Source organism: Melanerpes formicivorus, unplaced genomic scaffold, assembly GCF_026170545.1.
Source record: "Melanerpes formicivorus ecotype bairdi unplaced genomic scaffold, bMelFor1.0.p_v2 SCAF_75, whole genome shotgun sequence".
Lineage (NCBI taxonomy): Eukaryota > Metazoa > Chordata > Aves > Piciformes > Picidae > Melanerpes > Melanerpes formicivorus.
The window spans coordinates 65,791-85,315 of NW_027142427.1; the positions used below are offsets into that span (position 1 = coordinate 65,791).

The 19,525-nt window shown below is 49.2% G+C and overlaps 1 protein-coding gene across 1 annotated transcript; it reads right to left on the reverse strand.

Moving 5' to 3' along the window:
* Positions 1–2,773: 2,773 nt before the first annotated feature.
* Positions 2,774–3,397, reverse strand: TMEM275 (transmembrane protein 275). The gene has a single exon (XM_068163882.1). The coding sequence runs from the start codon at positions 3,395–3,397 to the stop codon at positions 2,849–2,851; it is 549 nt and encodes a 182-aa protein (XP_068019983.1). The 3' UTR covers positions 2,774–2,848.
* Positions 3,398–19,525: the final 16,128 nt, after the last annotated feature.

Here is a 19,525-nt window from a genome sequence, read left to right on the forward strand (position 1 = left end):
AAGGAGAGGAGAGGAGACTCGAGGAGAGGAGAGGAGACTCGAGGAGAGGAGACTCGAGGAGAGGAGACTCGAGGAGAGGAGACTCGAGGAGAGGAGAGGAGACTCGAGGAGAGGAGACTCGAGGAGAGGAGACTCGAGGAGAGGAGACTCGAGGAGAGGAGAGGAGAGGAGAGGAGAGGAGAGGAGAGGAGAGGAGAGGAGAGGAGAGGAGAGGAGAGGAGAGGAGAGGAGAGGAGAGGAGAGGAGAGGAGAGGAGAGGAGAGGAGAGGAGAGGAGAGGAGAGGAGAGGAGAGGAGAGGAGAGGAGAGGAGAGGAGAGGAGAGGAGACTCAAGGAGAGGAGACTCAAGGAGACTCAAGGAGACTCAAGGAGACTCAAGGAGACTCAAGGAGACTCAAGGAGAGGAGACTCAAGGAGAGGAGAGGAGACTCAAGGAGAGGAGAGGAGACTCAAGGAGAGGAGAGGAGAGGAGAGGAGAGGAGAGGAGAGGAGAGGAGAGGAGAGGAGAGGAGAGGAGAGGAGAGGAGAGGAGAGGAGAGGAGAGGAGAGGAGAGGAGAGGAGAGGAGAGGAGAGGAGAGGAGAGGAGAGGAGAGGAGAGGAGAGGAGAGGAGAGGAGAGGAGAGGAGAGGAGAGGAGAGGAGAGAGTGCTGTCTCCCCACAGGCTGGTCCTGCCTAGCACACCTGTCCTTCCCCACACTGGTCCCATAGGTTATAAAACACATGAACTGCCCCTACAGGAGTCAGAGCAAAGGCACAGCATCAGGATCACCCTGGGAGGAACACAAAGCCTCTGCAGCAGTAATCCACCAGAGCAGGGGCTTTCCAACACAGAGGTGGTGTCTATGTGTTGAACAGCTCTTAATCAATTCTCTTCTGCAGACTCATCCCATCGATTTGTGAGTCCATGAGCAAATCGAACAGCCGGTTTCCTGCAGCAAGGAGACCCACTCCTGATTGCCCACTCTGCAATGGATGTCACAGCCACTAAAGGGAAGGAGATACAGTCACCACCTTCCAATACAGCTACACTGAAGGCCACGTGGTTATTTGCTCCTTCTCCCAAGCTGATGTGTGTCCCAGGCTGATGGGTACCCCAGGCTGATGTGTGTCCCAGGCTGATGGGTACCCCAGGCTGATGTGTGTCCCAGGCTGATGTGCATCCCAGGCTGATGTGCGTCCCAGGCTGATGTGTGTCCCAGGCTGATGTGTGTCCCAAGCTGATGTGTGTCCCAAGCTGATGTGTGTCCCAATCTGATATGTGTCCCAAGCTGATGTGTGTCCCAAACTGATGTGTGTCCCAAGCTGATGTGTGTCCCAAACTGATGTGTGTCCCAAGCTGATGTGTGTCCCAAACTGATGTGTGTCCCAGACTGATGAGTGTCCCAAGCTGATGTGTGTCCCAGGCTGATGAGTGTCCCAGGCTGATGAGTGTCCCAAGCTGATGTGTGTCCCAGACTGATGTGTGTCCCAGACTGATGAGTGTCCCAAGCTGATGTGTGTCCCAGACTGATGTGTGTCCCAGGCTGATGTGTGTCCCAGACTGATGTGTGTCCCAGACTGATGAGTGTCCCAAGCTGATGTGTGTCCCAAGCTGATGTGTGTCCCAAACTGATGTGTGTCCCAGACTGATGTGTGTCCCAGGCTGATGTGTGTCCCAGACTGATGTGTGTCCCAAACTGATGTGTGTCCCAAGCTGATGTGTGTCCCAAACTGATGAGTGTCCCAAGCTGATGTGTGTCCCAAGCTGATGTGTGTCCCAAACTGATGTGTGTCCCAGACTGATGTGTGTCCCAGGCTGATGTGTGTCCCAGACTGATGTGTGTCCCAAACTGATGTGTGTCCCAGACTGATGTGTGTCCCAGACTGATGTGTGTCCCAGACTGATGCGTGTCCCAAGCTGATGTGTGTCCCAGGATGATATGTGCCCCAGGCTGATGAGTGTTCCAAGCTGATGTGTGTCCCAGGATGATGTGTGTCCCAGGATGATGTGTGTCCCAGGCCAACCAAGATGGAAAGGAAGTGCCCAGAGATTTCAGTTGCAGGCTGCTGCCAATCTCTGCTTACTTCAAGAGCTTGTCCCCAAGTCTTTAGCCTGACTGACCTTTCAGGATACCATACTGCACTGAGCTGCAGCCCAACCTCAACAAAACCACAGGAAAATACCAGTGCTAATTGTGATCCTTGGGATCCACTGTCTCTTATAACTGGTGGTAAAGTCACTTCAAGGAAGGCAAGGAGGCTTTTCAAGGCAAGAGAGGTTGCTTCACACTGCTTAGCAGACACAGAGCTTTGTCCCTACTGCAAAAAAAACCACAAACCAAACCACCAAAAGAAGCCTGGAACTAAAAATGCTGCAATCTTGTCAAGGGCTGGCAGCAAGCTGTAATTTACTGCATTCCTGCTTCTCCTGTGCTCAAGAATCGCTTCACTTCTGCGAAGAAAGAGCTGTCATTTGGCAGCTCCTTGCAGCCCCTCCTTCCAGCCATCACATTTCCACATTATGCTAGAAAAAAAAAGGAATTAATGGATTCCCCTCTGCCTATCTGCTCCCTCAGGGAAAAAAAACCCACAACCAAGAGCTGGTGTATTCCCAGGTCCTGAGAGTCATCCTTTCACAGCCACCTCCTCATCAGTTTTCTCTGAAAAGCCAGGGGGTGGCTGTGTCCCTTCCAGCCAAACCCTGGGGTTTTGTCTGCTGTCGCATCCACCTCTGCGGAGTTGGTTCCAAGAGGCCTCTCTGGCTGCTGGCTTCTCCACAAGCACCTTCCCCACCCCGATGGCACGTCACGGATCCCCAGCCCACCCGCTGCAGTGTCTGGCTGGCTGCTAACCTAAGCTCTGCCTGGCTTTAGGAGGCAGCCAGGTCCCTGGGCAAGTTGAGCTGTATTGTCTCTCCTCCCGTGGTGTACTTAGCCACCGGCCCGTTGCCTTCCATGGTGAAGAGCTTGCAGGTCTTCGCGTTCTCGTGGACCGGCGTGGACTTTTTGGAGGAGACAGGGGAGTTTGTAGGGCTCAGCTGAACAGCAGTGGTGTCCTGCACCGTGTGCTCACTGGTCTCGATCTCGAAGGCCGTGTTGCCAGGTTTTATGAGGCCGATGTTGGAGCCCGGCTTGGATTTCCTGGCCCCGTGAGCCGGGGGCCTCCGGCTGCATATGCAGCAGGCGCCGAAGAAGGTGAAGGCCACCACCAGCAGGATGGGTCCAATGATGATGGGAGGGTTGTTCACGGGTAGGAAGGTTCCAAAGGCAAATGCTCCCACTAAGGTGATGTTGATCCCTGCTAACATGATGCAGAGTCCACAAGCGCAGCAGAGAGCAGGAGAGGGGAGGCCCTGAGGGCGCGTCTTTTTCTGGACGGGTTTCTGGGTCAAAGAGGCGCTGCTCTTTTCACTGAACATGTTGAGATGAATCTCAGGGGCAGCTTCACAGACTGTACTCTCTGTTGACAAAGCTAGCTCTGGTCTCCTGCTGCCTTGAAATGCCTGGAGAGGAACAGAAAAGCGTGCAGCTGTTAGAGCAATGAACCAGAGGAGCCTTTCCACCACCAGTTATGGTACTAGCATCTTCCATCTTCTCCACGTTTGCTGGAACCAACAACCAGTAGTGTGGCCAGCAGGAGTGGGGAAGTCATTCTGCCCCTGTACTCAGCACTGGTTAGGCCACACCTTGAGTGTGTCCAGTTCTGAGCCCCTCAGTTCAGGAAAGATGTTGAGTTGCTGGAATGTGTCCAGAGAAGGGCAGCAAAGCTTCTACATCTTCTCCAGGGCTTCCATCCTCCTTGCAAGCCCCACCTCATCAAAAGGTACCACAGGGGTTTGGAGCACAAGCCCTATGAGGAGAGGCTGAGGGAGCTGGGGTTGCTTAGCCTGGAGAAGAGGAGGCTCAGGGGAGACCTTATTGCTCTCTACAACTACCTGAAGGGAGGTTGTAGCCAGGTTGGGGTTGGTCTCTTCTCCCAGGCAACCAGCACCAGAACAAGAGGACACAGTCTCAAGCTGCACCAGGGGAGGTTTAGGCTGGAGGTTAGGAAGAAGTTCTTCCCAGAAAGAGAGATTGGCCATTGGAATGTGCTGCCCAGGGAGGTGGTGGAGTCACCATCACTGGAGGTGTTTAGGAAGAGACTGGATGGGGTGCTTGGTGCCATGGTTTAGTTGATTAGATGGTGTTGGATGATAGGTTGGACTCAATGATCTCAAAGGTCTTTTCCAACCTGGTTAATTCTATTCTATTCTATTCTATTCTATTCTATTCTATTCTATTCTATTCTATTCTATTCTAAGTATAAATCCAAGCCTGCTCTCAAGTCTGGACTCTCCCTGTTCATAGCAATCCCATGCAGTTAGCCTCAGGCTGGAGTACTGTGCCCAGAGTGCCCAATCTCCTTTGCCATGCGGGTGGATGATGCTCAAGTGAATCCAAACATGCAGTGCCCCAGAGCCTATGCTTGACTCTGCCTAGAGTCTGAGCCACAGTGAAGCAGTGTGGCTGGACAGCCAGAGCCACATCCTGAGCTCAGATGTTTCCCACATGGGTTTGAGACCTACTCATAGATCTTTTGACTCTCCCTCTGCTCGATCTGCCCATTCCTTAGAATAGAGGTCCTTCAGGACAGGCAATCTATCCTGGTACCCACTTGGACCATAATTACTCTCACAGTGTTTGTCATAACCCACACAATGCCTGCCCAAAATAACAGCAGGTCCTAGAACTGCTCAGAATATCCCTTTCCTTTATGTTACATGTGTTTAGAACAGAATAGAATTAACCAGGTTGGAAAAGACCTTTGAGATCATCAAGTCCATCCTATCACCCAACACCACCTAATCAACTAAACCATGGCACCAAGCACCCCCTCCAGTCCTTGCTGCAATATGAGTGCAATGGATGGATTCCTGGACTGACAGAAGTCACAAAGTGTGATAGAAAGTGAGACTCTTTGCTCCAGGTCTCAGCTGTCCAGTAACTGAACAAGTCATCCAGCTTGCCTTCTTACCCCGTGGAGAATAAAAGGTCCCAGAAGATGATTCAGGACATTCCCCAACAGAGAGCTGGGCTGACTACAGAGGGAACCTTGGACATGACTTCAGCAGTTAACACTCAGATACTCATTGAGACAAACTCCATCCACAGACACTGAATGACTTACCATCAGTCCCCAAAGTTTATGGCAAAACAGAGCAAGTGGAGATGTTTTGCCTGCTGGACCATGCTTTCTACCATGCGCAGCAGCACACTTGGTATCATCACAGGAGATCCCACAGAAGTGGGCAGGGAAGCTCATTTGCCTCACCAGCTGCAAAACCAAACTGTACAGAATCCATGAGCAAGCAACACTGGCTCCTAGATGAAGGCTCCTGGAAACTGAGATGATGAAGCTGGAATACAGCCTGTGTGGGCATCTGCCTAGGACACAAGGCAGGAATACATAGCCCTGACTGACAACAGCAGCTTCTCCATGGAGGACATTATTGGATGTGATAATAGTTGGCTTTGTTTCCTCTGTACTCTGCTAGGAAGCCAAATTGCTAGAAGCCAAATTGCCAGCAGTTTGCTGGTGATGCCTTTGATTTTACAGGCAGGAGAGCATTTCTCTTCCCAGCCTGATTGCAAACAACAGCAGTCGGTGCTCTCCTACTCCCCTGACTGGCTCCCTAGCTCCTTCCCTCCGTGGCTGTCAAATCGTTTTCAAAAGGGTTGCTGGGGGACGGGGGGGGAACTGATACCACAGAGGTTTCTACTGCAAGAGCCAAGAATTTGTTGTGCTATTAACACTCTGCATTCACTAAATTAAAAACAAACAATAACTAAAGGCACTCTGAAACCTGCCAGTGGGAGCAGCCGGGCATTTTCAGCATCTTACCCAGGTTATAAACATTTCCTGCACCTCCAGCTGAGGCAAAGCTCTCTGCTGCTCTGCCTGGCATCATATCTCATTTCCTTGGCTTGAGTTTTTGTTTGGACCTGACCAAAGTGCAGCACTGAACTTTTGGTGAAGTTCCTGTTCAGAGAGACATCAGCTGGAGCTGACACAGACACAGGGAAGGATTAAATCCTTCCTCACCTGGGAATGCCTGATAGGGGAGGAGTCAGAATACAGAATTAACCAGGTTGGAAAAGACCTCAGAGATCATCGAGTCCAACCTATCACCCAACACCATCTAATCAACTAAATCATGGCACCAAGAGCCCCATCCAGTCTCTTCTCAAACACCTCCAGCAATGGTGACTCCACCACCTCCCTGGGCAGCACATTCCAATGGCCAATCACTCCTGTGATCTGCAGGCAAAGATGTTTTCAAGAGAACTGAGAATGTGTGAGAGAGAAAGGGCATTTCCTCCACAAGGCAGCCTAACACATACACAGGTTTCTCCAGCAGTGACCTTTTGTTCTGCCTGGGAACTCTGGCACACTGTTGTGAGCTGGAGCCTCCTTCACCAGCCCTGAACCAGCAGCAAGATAGCTTCTGGTTAAAGACACACATGCACACGTTGTTCTCAGCCCAGCTCTTACAGATGCCAGTCTGAATCTTTGGCACACAGAAGCTGCAGACATCCCAGTGTGGCTTTTCCCCTTGGTTTGCCCTATGCCATCCCACTGCAAAGAACTCAGCAGGAAACTTTGAGGAGTTAAACACTATCACAGATTTACTCCACCAGGTTTCTCCCTCCCAATTCCTCCTGCACTCACCTGTTTCCACCCTGCAAGAGTTCCCCATCCTGGGAGAGCCAGGCAGCTCTCACATCTTGTGGAGCTTTAGCAGGAGGCACAATGGCACAGGTGCCATTGGCAAAGATAAATCAGGATAGTCCTAAGCCCCAGCAGATAGAATAGAACCACAGATCCACTGTGAAAGGATAAATGACACGAAAGGATGGCCCAGCTGGTCTCAGAGTATAGTCACCATCAGCTTCTCAGGAATTCATGGCCACTCCCCAGAAGGAGAGTACAGAAATAAGGATATGGCACATATGGACTGAGACCTCTTGCCTTGCAGAGTGGCTGGGGGAGGCAATAGCTGCTTCTTGGCCACCCTAGGGCAGGCAGACAGCTCCCAGATTGTGCCAGGACACTGGTCATGCAATGGCAGCTACCTGCCTCCTGGCAAGTGAAGAGGTGAAAAAGGAAGTTTGCAAACAAACCCCTCTGGCTAAAGCAGTGAAGAGGAGCTTGCCAGCAGTCATTTTCCTGTGAGGCCCATTGGGTTGAGTGTCTGGGAATGCATCAGTATCAGCATGCACAAAAGCACAGAGACTAAAGCAGGCAGTGTGGCAAAACCCAGGGCCTCAGATCTCCTCAGCTACATCTACAACTGTAGAACATACAAGGAGCCAGGGCTAAGACAAGGGCTGTGACACTGTCCAAAGAGGGAAGGTGCAGCAGCATAAAAACAAGGGTTTGTGTTGCACCCCTTCAGGTGGGGAGTTAAAAACACTTTGGGTTGGCTGATAGAGCAGGCCACCAAACCTGCTGAGGTGGCATCAAAGAAAAGCACAGGGAGCCAAACATGTCCCTTTCACACCATGCACATTAAGACATACCCAGAGCCATGGGACTGGGAACGTTCAGAGAGTGGATCACTGCTTACTCTTGTCTTGATCTCCATGTAAAACTGGATGAAATGGGGATGAGGAAGCCAGCCAGAGCAGTGGAGGATAAAGCAAACAAAACAAACCAAGGCCACAGAATGCCTTAGGCTGTCCTCTACCTCATAAGAGCCTGCAGCAGCACAAATTCCACCTTCATTCTGGTTGCTATCAGAAGCACCTTTCTTCTCCTGTACTCTCCTAGAGAGAGAGCAGGGGTTGATGCTGTGGGGAGAAATGTCCTTCTTCATTCCCTCTGCAGTCACAAGAATGTACTGATGTGGGTCAGCTCCCACTGCTGCCCTGTCTGAGGATATCTGGCACATTTTACTTTCCACTCCAGTCAAGCTAATGGGTTCAAACATGAGCAACTTCCCAGCCAGCCCATCCTGTCCAAAATGACCAACTTAAGTTTCCATCAGGAGTGGAGAAAGTTCTCTTTGAGCTCTCTGTGTGAATCAGGTTCTTTTCTTATCAGAGCCCAGGTTTCTTCCCCAAACAACATTTCAGCTTGAAATGCATGTGCTGTCAAGCATATTCAGGCTAGAGTGGTGGAAATCCAGAAGCTATAGTGATATCCATCACTATGGAGAATTATCCCTCCCTCCTTCTAGTCTCAGGGGGCCAAAGAGAGACTTTCATTCGTAGCTCTGACAGTTCCCAGAGCTCAAAGGGTGTGCTGACATATTCAATCAGCTTTTTAAGAGCACCATTTAAAGCTGTACCAGTAGCACCAGCAACATGCACAGCTAAGCTTGCTACCCACTCAGCTGTAGTGAGAAAGAGCAAACTGTCATCTTTCTGCACCATTGCACTGCAGCAGTACAGCCAAAATATTTGACAGAGCCCAGATGAGTCTCCTTTCTAGAGGTGTGATGGCACAGTGAAGTCATGACAGTGCTCAGCAAACACAAATTGCACTCAGGCAGGTACAGACCCCCCCACACACAGTGGCAGACTACACATACACATACACACACACAGCCTTTAGCTACCAGCAGGAGCACACGAGTTTTTTTCACCTGGGCAAAGTGCTGGGAAACTCTCGATGTCTGGAAGGGGAGGACACGTACCTGGGCTGGAGTGTGAAGCCGGGGAAGGCAGTGGAGACAGCGGGTGCTCCGGGTGTCCCCTTCACCCTTCGGTCGGGATTGCCAAAGCCACAGCTAGTCCCAGCAGAGCCGGTGCTGGAAGCCCAGCTGTGCGCCGGGAGGAGGAGAACCTCACATGCCTCCTCCCCTCTCTTCAGCGAGCTCAGGAAACTTTGCCGGGGTGCCAGGCGAGCCCCGGGAGACCTCAGCAGGCTCTATGCGAGACTGGCCGCCGCCTTCTCACTTTCCTCCTTCCCCTCGGAGGATGATGTCCTCCTTAGGCAGAAGAAGGTTGAGACGCAGCATCGCTGTCCCGCCGCATCCTCTCCTGCCTCCTCCTCCAGCCCGCTATCTCCAGCCGGGCTCAGCCCCGCCGTCCCCCGCTGCCCGGCGGGCTCTCACCCTCTCCCCGCGCCTTCTTCTTCTTCCTTTTCTACTTCAGGGCTGCAGCCCCCGCCCCTTTCAGCTGACAGAGGTGCCGGGACTAGAATAGCCTCTTTATCCCCCGGGGAGGGGAAAAACCTCGGAGCACCGCTCCGCCGAGGGGCTGCCCCAGCCCCGCTCCGCGCTCCCCTGCGCGCCCTGGGGCGGAGAACAAAGCCGGGGGAGAGGAGGAGAAGGGCAGCGTCAGATGCCAGGGAAGAAGCTGCAGGCTCTCAGCTGGCTGCAGAGGCAGCGACTTCGTCAGCGCAAGGGGTCTGAAAGGCTCTTTACGAATGAAAACCCAGGGGTGGTGTGCGGGTACCTTTGGCTGCCGGAGGGATGCAGGAGCGACCGCTTGGCGGGTGGGAGGCAATCAAGGGTGCTGAGACAGGACCTCCCAGCGGTGCGAACGTGCTGGGTGTGGGAGCTGGGGAATCCAAGGAAACGGTCCTCAGATGAAAAACTAATTTTTCAGCGTGGCAGTCAGATCTCAGGTACGCTGAAAGGTGCTGGTTCTGAAAACACACCTGATGCTAGACCCTGTTGCAAGCATAGTCAAGGTCTTCCTTCCCATCCTGAGCCAGGAGCACTGTCCATTTGCAGAGTTGGTGACCACAGGAAAGAAGGCAAACTGCAAGTTATGCACTGGATGGAGTGTAGGTAATCCTTCTGCAGCTTCAGTGGTGCTGACACTCTCATGCCTTCATCTGCTCTCCATGCCCACACTGCTGTAACCAGCCTGGAGGCTGCCGGTGACAACCGAACAGAGGCTCTCCTCCAGCTCACTGCAGAAGAATCCTGTATAAATCAGGGTGGATCTGACAGAACATAAATCATGCTCCCCTCTCTTTGAAATGATTGCTTTCATGATCTCATGAGAAAAAGAGAAAAGGTGACAGAGGAATGGTGATACACAAAGGTCAAAGAGAGAAACCGTTGAAGAGGAATGAAGACTTCTGTCTATTCTCCAGGCACTACTCCAGCCTGAATGTTCTCAAGGCAGCATCCTCTGCTGCATCATATTGCATCTCACCTGGCAGGTCAGCACAGAAATTCAGGCCAACAGAAGCTCTGCAGAAAGAGGTGCAGGCTTTGCTGAAGGGGACAACTCTGCTTTCTCCTCAGCTTGGGTAATGCTAACAGCACACTACCTGGCTTGGGCAAGAGGGGTGGAGGAGGCTGTCAGAAAAGCAGTGCTGTTGACTGCCTGGGCTTCTAGAAAGAAAAAAAAAACCACTAGGAATTTTCATTTCAGATCTTTCCAGAGATGCATCATCTCCCCTAGGGATTCACTGGCCTTGTAACACGAGGTTCAAAAGATCTCAGCGTCCTCATCTTTACCACAAAAGAAAAGAGACAGAGGAGTGCATGATGGAAGATTTTTCTGGAGAAAATCTCCACATGGCATGTATGAGAGTGACAGTTCCACAGGTGGCAGAACTGATGTTTAATGTTTGCTTGCTGAACTCATTCTTGGTGTGGCTCCATGGAGTCGATGGAAGCAGCCCTAGAGAATCATAGAATTGTTAGGGCTGGGAGGGACCTCAAGGATCAGCCAGTTCCAACAGGGGGGTTGGCCATGGGCCATGGGCAGGGACACCTCACACTACATCAGGTTGCTCAGAGCCACATCCAGCCTGGCCTTCAAAACCCCCAGGGATGAGGCTTCCACCACCTCCCTGGGCAACCTCTTCCAGTCTCTCACCACCCTCATGGGGAAGAGCTTCTTCCTAACATCCAATCTGAATCTACCCATTTCTATTTTTTTCCTTTCCCCCTAGTCCTATCACTCTCTGACACCCTAAAAAGTCCCTCCCCAGCCTTCCTGTAGGCCCCCTTCAGATACTGGAAGGCCACAATTAGGTCACCTCAGAGCCTTCTCTTCTCCAGACTGAACAGCCCCACCTCCCTCAGTCTGTCCTCATAGGAGAGGTGCTCCAGCCCTCTACTCATCCTCATAGCCCTTCTCTGGACACCTTCCAGCACTTCCAGATCCTTCCTGTAACTATAGCCATGTTTATTTAGGAATGGTGACTGTCAGAGGGAAGGACACCACCAGGGTCTGGTCATCGATTCAAGTTCCCTGCGATCATGCTGCATAATAGCATTCATAAAGTGCTCCAGCTCCAAAGGGGGCCAATTAATAGCAAATGAACTCTGAGCTGTTTCCTAATTGCACAAGGCAGTGAAGAAGGTGGCTGTGCCTGCTTCAGGTTGGTGGTTGCATGACTCTCCATCACACTTTCTGCTTAATGGTCCATAAACCAAGTAAAATCAGGCTTCACTGAAACATCACATATTTAAGGCACCACTGAAGCAGTAATTCTGAGTTACACATATGTGGCCCTGACAACCTGGCAGACTGCATTCACATGATTAAAACAACTACTAACTCAAGAACTAAAATTAAAGGCTAGATTTCCCACTGGTACAAATCAGAGCATATTCATTGCCTTGCATAGCTTTGATAGCTCACAAGCATTCATGAATTGCCAAGGGAGGTTTGCCAGGATGACGGTTCCTAAGCTCAAACTTGCCAGAAACAGCCAAGATCCTAACCCTCAGCTGACTAGGAATTCCTCTGGGAGAAGCTGTTTGTTCCCAGCTTCTACTGATTTTGGAACTCAGCTGTGTCCAGTTCTGCACCCTTCAGTTTAGGAAAGATGTTGAGTTGCTGGAACGTGTCCAGGGAAGGGCAACAAAGCTGGGGAGGGGTTTGGAGCACAGCCCTGTGAGGAGAAGCTGAGGGAGCTGGGGTTGCTTAGCCTGGAGAAGAGGAGGCTCAGGGGAGACCTTCTTGCTCTCTACAACTCCCTGCAGGGAGATTGTAGCCAGGTGGAGGTTGGTCTCTTCTCCTAGGCAACCAGCACCAGAACAAGAGGACACAGTCTCAAGATGCCCCAGGGGAGGTTTAGGCTGGATGTTAGGAAGAAGTTCTTCCTAGAAAGAGAGATTGGCCATTGGAATGTGCTGCCCAGGGAGGTGGTGGAGTCACCATCACTGAAGGTGTGTTTAAGAAGAGACTGGATGAGGCACTTGGTGCCATGGTTTAGTTGATTGGATGGTGTTGGGTGGTAGGTTGGAGTTGATGATCCTGAAGGTCTTTTCCAACCTGATTAATTCTCTCCTCTCCTCTTCTCTTCTCTTCTCTTCTCTTCTCTTCTCTTCTCTTCTCTTCTCTTCTCTTCTCTTCTCTTCTCTTCTCTTCTCTTCTCTTCTCTTCTCTTCTCTTCTCTTCTCTTCTCTTCTCTTCTCTTCTCTTCTCTTCTCTTCTCTTCTCTTCTCTTCTCTTCTCTTCTCTTCTCTTCTCTTCTCTTCTCTTCTCTTCTCTTCTCTTCCATTCCATTCCATTCCATTCCATTCCATTCCATTCCATTCCACTCTACTCTACTCTACTCTACCCTACCCTACTCTATTCTTGACCTTTTGCATTGTCAGATCCTGACTGTTTTATATCATTAAGAAATCTAGCTCGAGCTCTCATGTATCCACAAAGGCTGGGGGCTCCTGTGTCACCACCTCATGGTCTGAAGCAGGTTCAGGATGGTTTGATGGGGTTTCTCTCTGCAAGAATGACTGAGAAATGGTGAGAATGGTAAGGGTGATCCATCCGCTCACAGAGGTTTCAAAGCATTTTGGTTGAGAACTAACATTGGAGTGAAAGTGCATGAGCACCACCCATACCCATGAGAACAACAGCATGCCAACAAACCAATTCCTCAGCATGAACAGGACCAAAAAGCAGCAGCTTGTGGTGCTGCCCACTGAACTATAACCATCATGTGAGGAGTGTGTGGGAGACAGAGAGCACTTGGAAGTTTATGGTCCAGTGAGAGCGTTAGACAAAGGTCGCTGCGGAAATGTCCCCCTGCAGATTTCCACAGGCTCTCCAGAACTGGCACCTCTCTGTGCATTTCCATTTTAATTGCCTCTTAAGGGAAGGTAAAAAATGCCAGACTGAATCTGCTGTTGCTCCAAACCAATTCTAAATGCCACCATGTCTGTCTGGAAGTTTACACTACAGCGGTACCCAGCTCTGTCTCCTGGCTCTGCGCTCGGTGCTCGGTGCTGTCTCTGGCAATCCAGAAGGCAGCAAAACCTGTCTCCTGAGCAATGTTTACTCTTCTGTAACATCAAACACAGAAAGAAAGAGGCAAAGAAAAAGAAATTATTGTTTGCCATTCCTAGAGACAGCTGCAAAATTACCATGCAGGAGAATTGAATCCACGAAGGAGGCAATTCCTTGGGTGGTGTGCAATTAAACTCACAGGACTGCCATGAAGAACAACAGTATTCATGTGCTCAGACCCAGAGCACAGACACGACTGGATCCATCAAACACAACAGCTGCAGCTTCTGATTTACATTGTGCCTGCTTTCCTGACCTCTGGGAATGACCTAAAGGGAAAAGCTTGCTCTAGGTTTGCCACAGCCCTCTGCTGTTGACAACTGTCAATGCAGAGTGATAGGTAAGGTAGATTTTAACCTGGTCCTGGCATGACAGGGATGAAGTCTTTGCTGTTTCTGAATGCAGACCAAACCTGGCTTTTCTGCTCAGAGAGACTTGGCAGCCATGCTTCATGCCTCATCTCCCTCAAGACAACTGTAATATCCAAAGCACTCTCTGCATCTCATCTGGCACAGTTCCTGTTTTCACTCTGCTCTTCCTGGGAGTTTCCTCATCATGCACAGCACTATCCTCATGACCTAAAGCATCAGGGCCAGCTGTTCCCAGATTAGTTAATGGATGCTCTCATCACCATGCCTGCTCAAGCCATACACCAACATCTTCAGAACAGGGTTCAAATAACCCCCAGTTAAACACAGAATCACAGAATCATCAAGGTTGGAAGAGACCTCAAAGACCATCAAATCCAACCTGTCACCACAGATCTCATGACTAAACCATGGCACCAAGTGCCACATCCAATCCCCTCTTGAACACCTCCAGGGATGGGGACTCCACCACCTCCCTGGGCAGCACATTCCAATGGCTAACAACTCTCTCTGGGAAGAACTTTCGCCTCACCTTGAGCCTAAACTTCCCCTGGTACAGCTTGAGACTGTGTCCTCTTGTTCTGGTGTTGGTTGCCTGGGAGAAGAGACCAACCCCCTCCTGGCTACAACCACCCTTCAGGTAGCTGTAGCCAGCAATGAGCTCTCCCCTGAGCCTCCTCTTCTCCAGGCTGACCATTTTAGCTGAAGACTGTAGGCAGAATATCTGTACTTCCATACTTCCACCTGAGATGACATCTTCTCAGGGGGCTTGCAGCTTCTCACCATGTGCTTGTAGAGCACTCAGCCCAGCTGAATTCCCTGAGCTCCTCCATTCAAAGCTCTGTGACCTACAGGGACCTAACCTCTCCTGCATGCTGGACTCCTGCCAAGACTCCCACACAGAGTCATGAGGAAGCTGAAATCAGAACGGGACACTACAGGGAGACAGATTGAGAAAGGTATAGAGAATTCTCCTCATGACACACTGCTTGGGATTTGGGGTCTGGACAGAACAGGCACTTCAGCTTGACTTCCAGCATCATTGACACTTGGAGTGGAATGGAATGGAATGGAATGGAATGGAATGGAATGGAATGGAATGGAATGGAATGGAATAGAATAGAAGAGAATAGAATAGAATAGAATAGAATAGAATAGAATAGAATAGAATAGAATAGAATAGAATAGAATAGAATAGAATAGAATTAACCAGGTTGGAAAAGACCTCAGAGATCATCAAGTCCAACCAATAATTATAGGGAATGGAATGGAATGGAATGGAATGGAATGGAATGGAATGGAATGGAATGGAATGGAATGGAATGGAATGGAAAGAATAGAATAGAATAGAATAGAATAGAATAGAATAGAATAGAATAGAATAGAATAGAATAGAATAGAATAGAATAGAATTAACCAGGTTGGAAAAGACCTCAGAGATCATCAAGTCCAACCAATAATTATAGGGAATGGAATGGAATGGAATGGAATGGAATGGAATGGAATGAAATGGAATGGAATGGAATGGAATGGAATGGAATGGAATGGAATAGAATAGAAGAGAATAGAATAGAATAGAATAGAATAGAATAGAATAGAATAGAATAGAATAGAATAGAATAGAATAGAATAGAATAGAATTAACCAGGTTGGAAAAGACCTCAGAGATCATCAAGTCCAACCAATAATTATAGGGAATGGAATGGAATGGAATGGAATGGAATGGAATGGAATGGAATGGAATGGAATGGAATGGAATGGAATGGAATGGAATGGAATGGAAAGAATAGAATAGAATAGAATAGAATAGAATAGAATAGAATAGAATAGAATAGAATAGAATAGAATTAACCAGGTTGGAAAAGACCTCAGAGATCATCAAGTCCAACCAATAATTATAGGGAATGGAATGGAATGGAATGGAATGGAATGGAAAGAATAGAATAGAATAGAATAGAATAGAATAGAATAGAATAGAATAGAATAGAATAGAATAGAATAGAATTAACCAGATTGGAAGAGACCTTTGAGATCATCGAGTCCAACCTATCACCCAACACCATCTAATCAACTAAAGCACGGCACCAAGCCTTTGCCTCTACCCTCTGATCAGATGATCTACTCCATGGTTTGTTTGGTGGCTTTGTTTTCAATAATCTAGAGATCATTTTTAACCCCTTTACACAAACAAACAAGCAAATGAAAAAGGTTTCCAGATCTTCAAGCAAGTTTCTCCTTCCTGTGACACCCTCTGGGAATACTGAGCTGGAGGAAGTTAGCAGATAGGAAACCTCTGTGCAAAGCGGCTGCCCTGTTACTCAAGCAGCACAGTAATTTTTTATGAAGCTTTCTCAAACAGGAGGAAATCTGCAGGTCAGGTATCAGCAAGGGGCAAATATTTTTTAATTGCCTAGGAGGGAGGACTACATCCCCTGGGTCTAATTCTCAAGGGTTCCCACTGGCAAACTCATTAGCAGGCAGCTTCACTGGGAAGACAGGGCTGAAGTTATGCAGCTTTATTCACCCAGGAGGCACATTCACAGTGCAATCTCCTCTGTCACATCATGGTCCTCTCTGCTAGCCAGATCAGACCAAAGGACAGCAAAAAACTCACCACATCCTGTGCCCATCAGCAGCCCTACCTCATGATTTCAAATGCAGTTCATCAGAGATCCACATTATGCCTTCTTCTTTAAAAGAACTCCTGGTAGAGATGGAATGGAATGGAATGGAATGGAATGGAATGGAATGGAATGGAATGGAATGGAATGGAATGGAATGGAATGGAATGGAATGGAATGGAATGGAATGGAATGGAATGGAATGGAATAGAATAGAATAGAATAGAATAGAATAGAATAGAATAGAATAGAATAGAATAGAATAGAATAGAATAGACCAGGTTGGAAAAGACCTTGGAGATCATCAAGTCCAACCTACCACTCAACACCACCTAATCATTTTAACCATGGCACAAAGCACCCCATCCAGTCTCTTCTTAAACACCTCCAGTGATGGCGACTCCACCACCTCCCTGGGCAGCACATTCCAATGGCCAATCACCCTTTCTGGGAAGAACTTCTTCCTAACATCCAGCCTAAACCTCCCCTGGTGCAGCTTGAGACTGTGTCCTCTTGTTCTGGTGCTGCTTGCCTGGGAGAAGAAACCAACCCCCACCTGGCTACAACCTCCCTTCAGGTAGTTGGAGACAGCAATAAGGTCTCCCCTGAGCCTCCTCTTCTCCAGGCTAAACAACCCCAGCTCCCTCAGCCTCTCCTTATAGGGCTTGTGCTCCAATCCCCTCCCCAGAGGGAGGGTGTCCCCATTCAACCTGTCCCTGGTCATGGAGACCAAAATCCCTTTGGAATAGACCTGATATTGCCTTGTGAGCCAGCAAGACGAGACTTAATGTGTGCCTGTTACTCCCTCCTGATGGTCCAATCGTAGCATGCCAGACCACAAGAGATACTAATTACCATCAACATACATCAAATTACTCCAGCCAGTTTGGATTCCTGGAAAATCTAGCTTTGAAGGGTGTCAGACTCAACATTATCAACATATGGTGTCTGTGCCTGAAGAGGAGACAGGTCCTTGTCACTGCTTAGGGTGCTGATGCTTTTGTTTCTCACCCAGTGGTCTTCAGCCAAGGGTGAGGCTTCACATGGCAACACACAGTCTACAAGGATGATTAAGACCTGGAAATACAGGCAGTGCTGATAAGCAATGTCAGGGTGATGTGGTTCATGTCCTTGTAAAATATCTAAGATTTTGGACAGGTTTGGTCTCTTGAAAGGTTATCATAGAGTCATAGAATCAATAAGGTTGGAAGAGACCTCAAAGATCATCAAGTCAACTTAAGAAGGACATTGAGACACTTGAATGTGTCCAGAGAAGGGCAATGAGACTGGGGAGAGGCCTTTAGCACAGCCCTGTGAGGAGAGGCTGAGGGAGCTGGGGTTGCTTAGCCTGGAGAAGAGGAGGCTCAGGGGAGACCTCATTGATGTCTACAACTACATGAAGGGAGGTTGTAGCTAGGTGAGGGTTGGTCTCTTCTCCCATGCAACCAACACCAGAACAAGAGGACACAGTCTCAAGCTGTGCCAGGGGAAGTTTAGGTTGGAGGTGAGGAGAAAGTTCTTCATAGAGAGAGTCATTTGTCATTGGAATGTGCTGCCCAGGGAGGTGGTGGAGTCCCCATCCCTGGAGGTGTTCAAGAGGGGATTGGATGTGGCACTTGGTGCCATGGTTTAGTAGTCATGAGGTGTTGTGTGACAGGTTGGATTTGATCATCTTTGAGGTCTAGTCCAACCTTGTTGATTCTGTGATGCTATGAAGTCCAACCTGTCACCCAACACCTCATGACTACTAAACCATGGCAACTCTCTCTGGGAAGAACTTTCTCTTCACCTTGAGCCCAAACTTCCCCTGGCGCTGCTTGAGACTGTGTCCTCTTGTTCTGGTGCTGGTTGCCTGGGAGAAGAGACCAATCCCCTCCTGGCTGCAACCTCCCTTCAGGTAGTTGTAGACAGCAATAAGATCTCCTCTGAGCCTCCTCTTCTCCAGGCTAAGCAACCCCAGCTCCCTCAGCCTCTCCTCATAGGGCTGTGCTCCAGACCTCTCCCCTGCCTCGTTGCCCTTCTCTGGCCACCCCTCCTCCTCTTCTCCCTTGCCTGTCTCTCCTATAGAGCCTGTAACCCCCCAGTGCAGTACTCCAATGATGTCCCACCATGTTTCTGTAATAGCAATTATATCATAGGTTCTGTGGCTTGCAAAAACACTTGGGCCTTTAATGACTCAATGTGCAGTATAATAGAAGAGTACTTCACAAGGTGAGTCCTTAACTCCACAGAGCAGCAAAATAAGCAAGACTTAAGTGAAGGTTAATGACCAGACTTAGGAGTCCATATTTGTCCTTATGTGAAGGTCTGGAAAGCTTTTCAGTGGGTATTTTATCTCCTGAACTGCAGGCTGGATTAAACAAATCAGACTGCTTGAATCCTCCTGTGGTTCAGCCAGATCCCACATAACTTCATCAAAGTTGTGGCAGTGCCTTCAGTGAGCTATGAAAAAAGGTCTGCAGGAAGCTCCCTTCTGAATATTTACCCTCTGGTGGAGAGCAGATGTCTGCAGCCTCCATAGGGGGTATCAAGTTATAACATGGCACAGACCATTAATCACATCCTTAAATGAAGTGATTATAAGGTCATCACGTCAACCAGTGCCTAGCATCATTGTGCTTGCACAAGGTTTGTCTTACACAGAGCCTGGGGAAGCATCTGTTTAAGTCTCCAACTCATTAGCTCTGCAGCAAAGCCTCTGTCCTAACACACTTAATCTTTCTGCCTCTCATTTCCTACACCACCCTCCCAATGTCACCATCAGGCACAACAAATGGGTTCTTCCCTCCCTCAAAGTACCTGCTGGCAGGATGAATTCAGTTTTCAGACAGCACAGACCAGAAGTGCTGTGTTTGTCTACAGCAGACATAGACATGCACACACCCCACACCAGACCCTTTAACTACCCACTGGAAGCCAGAAACTGCTTCTCATAGGCTTGAGGTTAGGTGCATATGGTAGCCATGCCTTTGCCTTCAAATGCAGTATTCAGAGGAGCAAAAAAAATATATCCTATGATCATTAGATGCCATGAAAAGTATGGTATATATGCCCAGGTAGCCAAGAAGGCCAATGGCATCCTGGTCTGCATCAGGAACAGTGTGGCCAGCAGGAGCAAGGAAGTCATTGTGCCCCTGTACTCAGCACTGGTTAGACCACACCTTGAGTCCTGTGTCCAGTTCTGGGCCCCTCAGTTTAAGAAGGATATTGAGACTCTTGAACGTGTCCAGAGAAGGGCAACAAGGCTGGGGAGAGGTCTTGAGCACAGCCCTGTGAGGAGAGGCTGAGGGAGCTGGGATTGTTTAGCCTG

Excerpts from the sequence above, each read along its gene's own strand:
- TMEM275 (XM_068163882.1), bottom strand. The coding sequence starts at position 3,397 with ATGTTCAGTGAAAAGAGCAGCGCCTCTTTGACCCAGAAACCCGTCCAG.